The sequence below is a fragment of the Fragaria vesca genome, linkage group LG7 (assembly GCF_000184155.1).
Source record: "Fragaria vesca subsp. vesca linkage group LG7, FraVesHawaii_1.0, whole genome shotgun sequence".
NCBI classification, from domain to species: domain Eukaryota; kingdom Viridiplantae; phylum Streptophyta; class Magnoliopsida; order Rosales; family Rosaceae; genus Fragaria; species Fragaria vesca.
In genome coordinates, this window is record NC_020497.1 from 1,542,385 (window position 1) to 1,552,590 (window position 10,206).

General features: G+C 36.9%; 2 protein-coding genes across 2 annotated transcripts; one reads left to right on the top strand and one right to left on the bottom strand.

Moving 5' to 3' along the window:
• Positions 1-1,920: 1,920 nt before the first annotated feature.
• LOC101293814 (zinc finger CCCH domain-containing protein 69-like) lies at positions 1,921-8,021 on the bottom strand. Its single transcript, XM_004306479.1, has 8 exons — positions 7,781-8,021; positions 7,076-7,163; positions 6,182-6,978; positions 5,785-5,854; positions 3,064-3,152; positions 2,897-2,956; positions 2,643-2,724; positions 1,921-2,258 (listed from the first exon to the last, which is right to left on the bottom strand). Exons 1-6 carry the CDS (start codon positions 7,789-7,791, stop codon positions 2,920-2,922), a joined length of 1,092 nt encoding a protein of 363 aa, XP_004306527.1. The 5' UTR covers positions 7,792-8,021; the 3' UTR covers positions 1,921-2,258; positions 2,643-2,724; positions 2,897-2,919.
• A 1,212-nt stretch (positions 8,022-9,233) lies between these two features.
• Positions 9,234-10,156, top strand: LOC101294104 (thylakoid lumenal 19 kDa protein, chloroplastic-like). Its single transcript, XM_004306480.1, has 2 exons — positions 9,234-9,606; positions 9,702-10,156. Exons 1-2 carry the CDS (start codon positions 9,249-9,251, stop codon positions 10,076-10,078), a joined length of 735 nt encoding a protein of 244 aa, XP_004306528.1. The 5' UTR covers positions 9,234-9,248; the 3' UTR covers positions 10,079-10,156.
• Positions 10,157-10,206: the final 50 nt, after the last annotated feature.

The following is a 10,206-nucleotide window of genomic DNA, read 5'->3' on the forward strand; positions in this document are numbered from 1 at the left end:
TTACCAGAATACAGTGATTTTTCAACTGTAGACGTATTTCACCATTCTGGTCATATCTTATTTCACGACTTTTTTGCGTTTGAAGGTTCTACGTATAGTTTTTTTTTCCCAGATGAGTTGTTGTCCAGATCTGCAAATATAAGGCACTTTAGCCGACGAAATTAAGGCAATTTAGCCGAAGAAATTATATTTTTTGTCGGCTAAACTTTTAAAAATTTCGTCGGCTAAAGTTCACAGACTATAGCCGATGAAAAAAATTATTCAGACGACGAAATTTTAATTTCGTCGGCTAAAGTTTACCATAGCCGACGAAAATTTTTAATTAGCCGGCGAAGGAAATTTTGCCGGCTAAAGTCCACTTTAGCCGACGAAAAAATAATTCGTCGGCCTGATTTTTTTATTTTCGTCGGCTAAAGTCTTTCTTCTGGTAGTGTATGCAAAAGAAAAAGCAACGGCAGAGGGAGATCATTTAAACACGCTAAAACTAATTCACAGTACTTTAACCCATGAAACCACCGGTCGTGGAATGAAGTGAGCTTCTAGTCTTCCATGTTTGATTGTGCTCCACCACCGGTACTAGTAGAGGTGGATTTGAGAGAATCGGAGCAGGCGGGAATGAGATTCGGATCGCGTCGTCGGCGACGGCCAACAGCCACGACGACCAGCCTTACTCGTTCACCTGAAACGGTTCCACTGCTCAATCACCGGAAAGTCGCTGGTGTGATTTACCTCTCCGCTGACCTCAGGTTGTTCTGCAGAGACTTCGATCCACTCGGCGGCGCCTTCATCTTTAAAGGACCATGGTTAGCATCGAGCGCCGTTGTCTGAATCTTCTCCGATGAGAGAGAGAGAGAGAGAGAGAGAGAGAGAGAACAGATCTAGAAAAGTCGTAGAAGAGAGTGTTAGATTAAGGGAGGGTATTTTAGACAACAAAGTTAAGGAAAAAGTCAAAAACTTTGTTAGTGGGAACATATCCTTAAGAGTCAATAGGTTGATGGGAATTTTAGAATCTGTTTTTGTTAGTGGGAAAAAAATCCTCAAATTTAAGGCTAATGAGAATTTTCCCTAAAATTTTTGGTGCTTCACTTAGAAGCTAGAACTCACTTTATGTTTAACTAATATGTGACAAAATCACTGTAAAGAAACATACATATTAGAAAGTACCACATAGAGAGAGTTAAAGAATCATATAGATTAGAAAGTACCACATAGAGTGAGTTATAAGTGATTCGTCAAATATTATTCATATCGTTGTTCAATAGATATAAGAAATCCAAATTTGTCTCTTTTTCAATTCACACACATCTGTTAAGTGTTATTCTAGTAACAAGTGTTTTATGTTTTTGTAAAAATTTTAACCATTAACAAGAAATAAAAGTGTGGAACTGTGGATGGTAAAATTAAAAGTCCAAATTTCAGTTCCATATAGCAGTACTCCTAAAATTGTCTAAATGTATCGTTTAAAACATGTATCAACTAGATGTAACATTCTCCTTAAATTAAAAAAAAATAAAAACAACTAGATGTAACATTAATATCTAAAAACCAAACGACTCAGAAAGTTTTTACAAATGTGAGGACAGTGATCAATTTGGAACGGATCGAGAAACACGTTTTTCTTCAGTTTTTTTTTGGTTTTTTTTTTTTGAAAAGTTGAAAACAGTAAAGTTCTCAATTCCTGAAAAGAAATATGAAAAGAAGTTGAAGAAATCAAGTGACATTATGCACAGTTCTGTTTCCAAATTTGATGCCACAGTAGAAATCGCCAAACAATTTCTCTTCAAAATTGTTTCTAGGCAGCCAAAATTAACTATCATGCTTATATCTTATGTAGCGATCCTAACCTGATCACTAGTTTAGTTAATAATTATAACTTATAATCTAAAGATGGAGCCAGGATGATCTACAAGGGAACGAACTACAAGAAGCATACTCAATATAAGAGCATGGTTTCATTTCCAAAAACATCCATCAATATTGATGAAAAATCGTCAATGCCGGTATGCTTTTATATACAGTTCTCAACTGGTATGATATTCTCATGCTATCCGTATAGATCCTTTATTCAAAATCATTGTCTATACCCAACCTGTAGAATATTGAAGCCACACATGCATGTATATAATTGTCAAAATCCTCAACATAACTCATCCTTTCCATAATTACTTTTATTTTTTGAATTATGCATGTTGTCAAATAGCAACCAAGCACGTCATGTCTTCTCCCACAAACCAGGTCTCATTCTCCAGCAACATAATCTGTGTCAAGGCAACAATATGTCTTTAAATACACAAATGTATATGTAATGAAAAAAAGAGAGATTTATCAGAAGCAGTACAATTAAAAGGCTAAAATACTGCCCCTTTAACTTTTTCTTTATTTACAACTGAATGACAAACTGTCAAGGATTATATCCGATGACCTCAAGTCCTCAACTGGATAACAGAACAAAGCTGTATGCAATCCTAAGCAGGGACAAGATAACCTAACAATAACTTTTCATGTACTTAGCAGGCAATTACATGTAAAACCAACAAGAGGACCAATGATGTGTGAGTTAATATGGACACAAATTGGATAATCAAGGGAAATTACAACTGCCATTTAGCATATGAAAAAAAATCATAGGTTTGAAACCACACCTTACAGATATCTGGAGTACTCCAGTAGCAATTGAAAACCAGCATCAAAGCTGCACATATGTTCTTGCTACACACAACACTCCTGCATTCATTGGCAGAATTAGTACATTCTGCAAAACAGTTCATTACAGAAGAAGCTTTGAGAATAAAACTGCCACTACTGTTATTCGACAACAAATCCTTCAGAGCAGAAATCTGCCCTATATCCACTGTAACAATTGACAACCACGAACCAAACCAGTTTAGAAACTTACATTGGTATATCAGACGACATTATTCACCTTATGCGCAAATCACCAAGAAAGTCTGACAGCCTGAAATTGCAAGAACTTAGTATGAAAAAGAAGGTACATAACTGAAAAAAAAAAAAACAAAAACAAAGGTTTTTATTTAAAAAAAAAAATTAGGAATAGAGAGAAACCTAATATCTGCAGCTATCACGGTCTGGCCATCTTCATTTCCAAGGTGACGCAGCACAACTTCTTCTAAACGGCCATCCCGGTATGCATGCTGCAATCAGATAACATTCAAGTTCAATATGCAATTCTAGCAACAAATTCGTGCTATAAACCAGCAAAGATGCAGAACGAGACACAAGCATAAATTATATGTCGTATATAACAAAAGCACCAGTCAATCAGAAAGCTCGATAAATAAAACACCCAACTCAAACTCCGAGACACAACTATACAAGAACAGAAATGTCAACATCATCTACACAAACCTCATACAAGGGCCAGCAAGAAATGATGAAAAGATGGATGTGCAACATAGTAGGACTCTCTTATCCGTGAAGGCCATGTACATATGACAATCCATCTTTTCAATATCATACATATGAGAATATGGTGATTGTGAGCCATACAACAACTCTTTTCTACATTTAATTTTCATTACTTCAAAGGATGTGGACTTGAGTTTAAGGTATGAACTTTTCAGGCTCTCTGCAATAAGGATTCAACCAAAGTACAAATGCTTCTCCAATATACTTGAACACAAAATATTCCATCACATCACAAGAGATTTAGATAATGCGGCCCCAATCCTGGCAGATAAATCTACATTTTATTCACAAATAGGAGTTGCAAAGATACAAACAATCAGAAAATGGCAACAACTCCAAAAGCCCAAAAGGAACGGAAGCAGATACAAATGGCTGATTCTAGTAGATAAAGACTAATAATTCAATTCATCATCACTTGAATCGCTTGGACAAAGACCCAGCTGCATCAATAATAACTGCACTTCCAAAGGGATATCCAAATCACCAGGAGTATAATCCTCCAATTCTTCCAAGCGGTCGAACATCTCATAAAGGGAATCCATTCGCACAATATCACATCGGCGCGGAGGTGGCCTGTGAAATTTCCATACATAGGAGCCCGGCTTGACCGTATGCTGGAACACAACAAATATCCATTAAAGGTGTCCTCTCCGAGATGAAAGTAAAACGATAAACAACAAGTACATGATTCTATGGCCAGCATTCAGAAGTAGCTATTCTGATTTGCTCCTACAATATAACCAAATGAAACTGACAGAAGGCACTGGAGACTATAGGTTTAATGATCAACCCACTTAGATATGCAGGTGGACACAGAGAGAGACAGGAGAGGGAGGGAGGGGAAGAGAGAGAGAGAGAGTCGACTGTCCCCATGTATCATTATAAAAACACAAACTATTTCACCATCTCAAATAAACATCCAACTAACATTCAATTCGGTGTATTGATGAAGCCTTAACTTCCTCAATAATAACAAGCCACATGCCAGAAAGGTGACTATTCTATTCTACAGACCACACCATTGGCTATCTTAAAAGGTTGAACACCTCTTCCATCAAATAAATAGGAAAGTAACACCACCAGACCTTTTGAAAAAGAAAGTCATTCAGCCAACTTAGAGTTGACAACAAAATAATTTGCAGTCAAGGTAGAAATAAGATAGTTGTAAATTAAAAGTTCCAAACAGTCCAAGTTCTAATGTGACCATATTCACAAGAGAGAGATATTAAACCCACTCCAGAGAGATAGAAAATATACAACTTAAGACCTGGCAAATACAAGACAATGCCCGAGAAGATAGTTAAAAGAAATAATAATGAACTTGTGATCCGGGTCCTATAAATGATGGTCTAGACATAAGAATAATGTGCTGTACTGGGGTATAAATAATTTAAAGAATTTAATCGAGTTTTTTTGTTTTTTGTTTTTGTTTTAATTAAGTGGGGTAAACATTCGATGCTCTTTAGTGGGGTAACTATTTGAGACTATTTGTTGTAATAGCAGGCAGCACTAAAGGTTCTTGGGAAACTACAATTACATTTCAAAAATGAATATTCTTAGGAGGCTTTAGGTAACATTTCCAAAATGTAGTCAACCACAACTTATACACAAGTTTTTCACGTTATAGCCTAAGTACCAACAAGAAAGAAATGAAACAATAGAAAGAACACCTTCAAGGACTACAGGAGAAGAAGACATCCCAAAAAATTATATTCACAAAGACCAATCCCATCAGTCAGTGTGGTTACTAAATATAGTTATTTCCTGATCCAGTTTGGGTAGATATAGATCACAGAGCACATTATCTCAAACAACCAAAGCAATCAGCAGAAACGTAATTTATATTGTATAAAAAAATGAAAGTCCGAAGAAGACTAAAAAATCTGTTCAGTTAGTGTAGTCAATTAAACTGTAGACTACAAACAAAGCATACAAAATGTTTCCTGATCCTAGTGAAGTACAAACAACCAGAGCCAAAACATTCAGCGTGAACATAAAGAAAAATAGCACAAAAATAACTAATGCCACCTGACCTGACCACAAACAAGGAAATCCACTTGTGATCAAATCAAACATTGATTGAGTAGATAAAAGTAGAAGTAATGTTGAAATATAAGGAACTCGAGGAAGCCCCATATGCAAGCCAACATATTTCACAACATCAAACGATTTCAAAGCCTAAAAAAAAAGCAACAAATATAATATGAAAAAATTAAAGAAAATAAATGCAGACTGGAAAATATACTTGTCAATCTCATCCTGAGAGTATTGACACAAACATTGGCTCTCAATATGACAGAAAACAAACAAATGTGAATGACAAGCACAGCAGCATATTTCCAGAAGCAACAAAATTACCTTATAAAAACAGCTAGTCCCAAATGGGCAGTTCCCATTTCCAAAATCAAAGTGCTTACAATCAATTGATCTGCAAGATTAAAAACCAAACAATTAGTCTGCAAGATTAGGAGAATTGGAGAACCAGACGAAGATAAAAAAATAGAAGTGTCACCACAGAGAGAGAGGAAGGCACCAAAAATTCCCACTCTCAATGCTTTTCCAACTTCAAATTAAACAAATCTAAAACATAGTTGATCCCTGTCCTAAATTCTCAGTCACATTTTTTATTAGAAGAAAACTAAAATACTTCTGATAGTGAAGTGTAACAATGATAAACATTGGCTACTGCTATCACAATCACAGTTTCAGGAAAAATAAAATAAAAACATAAAGACAACCAGATAAAAATATTTACCTAAGCCGAGCCTTGTAGCTGTCAACAATTTCCTCTTTCTCTTCTTTTGAGTTATACCATATGACACTTGGAATCACAAAGTATGACAGCTTGCGACATATTGGGCAAGCCCTCAATGCACTATTGACATCCATACCAGATGTTGGGGAGCTACTGCGCCAGTTTCGAATACAAGATATGCAAAAAGGGTGATCACATTCTGAGAGTATCCCGAACTTTCTTTCGGCAACTGTGGGCTTTGAAAGAACACGTTCCAGGCAAACACTGCATTCTATTTCTTGACTACGCTTTAGTGCCTCAAGTTGCTTGTGCTTTTCCTCACACATCCTCATATGCTCCTCTCTTTCTACAGGTCTGTAAGGATGCAAACAATGTTTTCCACAACTGGGGCAAATATCTCCATGAACATGAGGGCATTTTTCTCCACGAGGACAATTACCAGCTGCAGCAAATGAACAGATAGCACGATCGGCTGGTCTAGCATTTCTAGTTTCCCCCACGTCATTATCCTCACTGTGGTCAAAATCACCATCATCCAGAGAATCACTCCATGCAGGTTTAGGGGGAGGTAGAAAAGGATTACTAAATGCAGATAGTTCAGAAAGAGTGCCCGGGACTAAAGCAACTCCACTTGATGCAGTTCTTGAGGGATGAGCGAGACCAGAATCAAAAGCCAGAGACTGATGAGAATTTGCTGATGAAGACGAACCAGATGACTGAGCTCGAGAAGCTTTAACATGTTCATATCTGCATCGACTACCAAAGGCACAAGCTCCTTTCTGATAAAAGGTACATATCTGTTGTAACGGACAAGCAAGAAAATTTATAAGATACAAGTAATCATCAAATCCAATTTTATGGACATTAAAAAGCTAAGTAAAATAAGTGGCTTACATTATTTGATGGATCCTTCCAATCATGTGAAAACTCGCAGTGCTCCCCTTTTAAACAGGCTCCATGTGCAAAGAACTTGCAGAGAACCCTGTAGACATCAGAAAGTCCACGTCAAAACTGCCTTCAGCAAAGAGCCCAAGACAACCTCAATGAACAGTGGAAGCCATTTGTAATATGCTTAGTGTCAGTAAACAAACTTCAGTTCCCATTCACAAAGGACTTGCCACTAATTCGTAGTGGTCTCTCCACAGATAAAATATGACAAAATGCAATCCCAGTACAAATGACAATGAGTTCATTTAAGGGAACGTTGCAATCTCTTATATTCATCCAAATTTCACAATCACATTAACAACGGAGAATTGAGCTTTGCACCTAATCGATTTATGCAACCATTTCCAAGATGGAAAACTGCCCAGAACAAATTAGCCGTGCAATAAATTCACAGAAGCAGTAGATATAGAAACACAAATCTAGTTTTCACAAGGCCACCCAACCATACACAGTGAAATTAATCAAATTCATAATCCCTATAACATTTCAATTCTAAATTATTCTCCTCCAATCTAATCATACAAATTCTGAACAACAAGAAAAACAAACAAACAAACAAAAATGGAGCTTCCACATTCAAAATAGGACATCAAAGCATAGGCAATTCAAATCCTGATACGATCAAAGACAAATTGCAAGAGTAAAGCTTACCGTTTGGCCATGGCGATGAAGAAAACGACGCGATTTCGGGAAAACAAAAAACAAAAAACAAAAAAGAAAATGAAGGAGAAGAAGAAGAAATTGGGAACCAACCCCCAAGCTTTCGCTCAGGGGAATGATAGGTATAAACAGAGAGAGCGATAGAGAGAAAGGTCCTGTGGGGAACGAAACCCTAATTTTGAATCCCAAAAATCGAAAAGGGGAAAAACAAAGGGGATGGAAAAGTATGTGTGCAAGTCTCAGAATTGGGAGAGTATCTCTAGGGTTTTTTGGCCGGTCGCTACCGCCCCTCCATTTTGGTTGTAATCACGGAAATGCCCCTCCCGACAGAAGACGAATCGAGGTGCGTACAAAACGGTGGGTTGGAAAAGGTAAATTGGGAATTGGGGCGGACTGCCTCTATTGGTATTCTACAGCTTTATGTGTCATGAAATCTTATGCTTTGTTGTAATTTTTGTCTTCTTTTTTTTAACTTTTGTGTCTGGGTTAACTTTTTACTTCAAATCTTAAGCTTGGTTGTAATTTTCTTTTAATCAATCTTTTCATATTTTCTAAAATATTTGCAAAGTGTTTTTTATCAGTTGAACGACTTGAATATTATAACGAGTCTGTTGTGGATCGAACTCTCGATCTCATAACAACTTAAATATTATAACAAGTCTGTTGTGGGTTGAACTCATGACCTCACATTTATAAAGAAAAAAACTATATCGCTGGATCAAATGGTACTGAACATAATGTTTTTTTCATTTTCTTAATAAAGAAATAAATAAAGGTTTGTATTTTTAAAAACATGATGATGGTGTGCAAGTACAACTATTCCCTCAAAACAGAGGATTTTTGGTCAAGGTTTATAACATCACAATGATAACCTATTGTTGATCAAGGGCTATAAGATTTGTAAAAAGATTATAAAGAGATCTGAAAAGATTAAATCGATTGAACTATATCTATATATGTCGATTTGAATTCTTGTTATATTGTATCTAACACTGTTGTTATTTCTCAATCATAACACTGTTGTTTAACTATGATTTTCCTTTGCAAATAGAGGTTGTATAGCATGTATTATAATTTGTTGAGCACTAGGGCATAAATTGGTTTGCTAAGAATTTCATTTCTTTTTCACTCAGAAAAAAATCATTCAAAAATAAAATATATATATATATATATTAAAAAAAGAAAAAGAGAAAAAAAAACTAAAAACGTGAGAGATGAGAGAAAAAAATGGGGAGGAAAATAAGACTTTAAGCATAACTGTAATAGTAAAAAAAAACGTAGGAGTGCAGGTCAAGGTGTTAATATATATATTATATATATATATATATATATATTCTCCATATTAGACATCCTTGTTTCCCCCAATTATCTTCCACCACATTGGATAAGGAAAATCTTAAATTAGGATAACAAAGAAAATAACGACCCACACCTCTGCATCCAATCCCATTTCCCCGCAATGGCTACCATGTTCTCCACCACCAATGTCACCAACACCCCAAACACCACCATCCCATCTCTCAAACCACCCCAAACTCCACCACCGTCAAGAACCCACCTCCCCATCCCACCCTCCAAGCCACTCCTAACTACCTTAACAGCCACCTTAACCGCCACTGCCGCAGCTGCCGCCATCCTAACTGCCACTCCGCCATCATTAGCAGACTCCCCAACTTACCAAATTTACTACGGCACCGCCGCCAGCGCCGCCAACTACGGCGGATACGGTGGAAACTCCGACAAGAAGGCTTCCGCCGAGTACGTGTATGACGTCCCTGACGGTTGGAAAGAGCGTTTAGTATCAAAAGTCGAAAAAGGCAAGTAGTCCAGACTCTACACTAAATGCGTTCGTTTTGTTCGTTACATGTTATGTTGTTAAAGCGCTGATAAACCACGAGTGATGATCATACAGGTACAAATGGAACTGACAGTGAATTTTACAACCCGAAGAAGAAGACTGAGAAAGAGTACCTGACTTTTCTCGGTGGCTATCGGCAGCTAGCTCCCAGGGACGTAATTCTGAACAATCTAGCTCTGTCAGACGTGAACTTGCAGGACTTGATAGCTAGTGCCGATTCGGTGACGTCGGAGGAGAGGAAAGACGACAAGGGACAGGTTTACTATGTGTATGAGATCGATGGGGTTGCAGCACATAGTTTGATTTCGGTGACTTGTGCTAACAACAAGCTCTATGCTCATTTTGTGAATGCGCCTACCCCCGAGTGGAACCGCGACAATGATATGTTGAAGCATGTTCATGAGTCTTTCAAAACTGTTGGAAACTATTGATTAGTGTTGCCAATATTGTGATGGGATCATGTGTTTTGATTTCGAGGGATAATTGATACTTGATTAACAATTGGGTTCAACTGTGTGCTTTTGAAATATATATATATATATATATATATATATATATA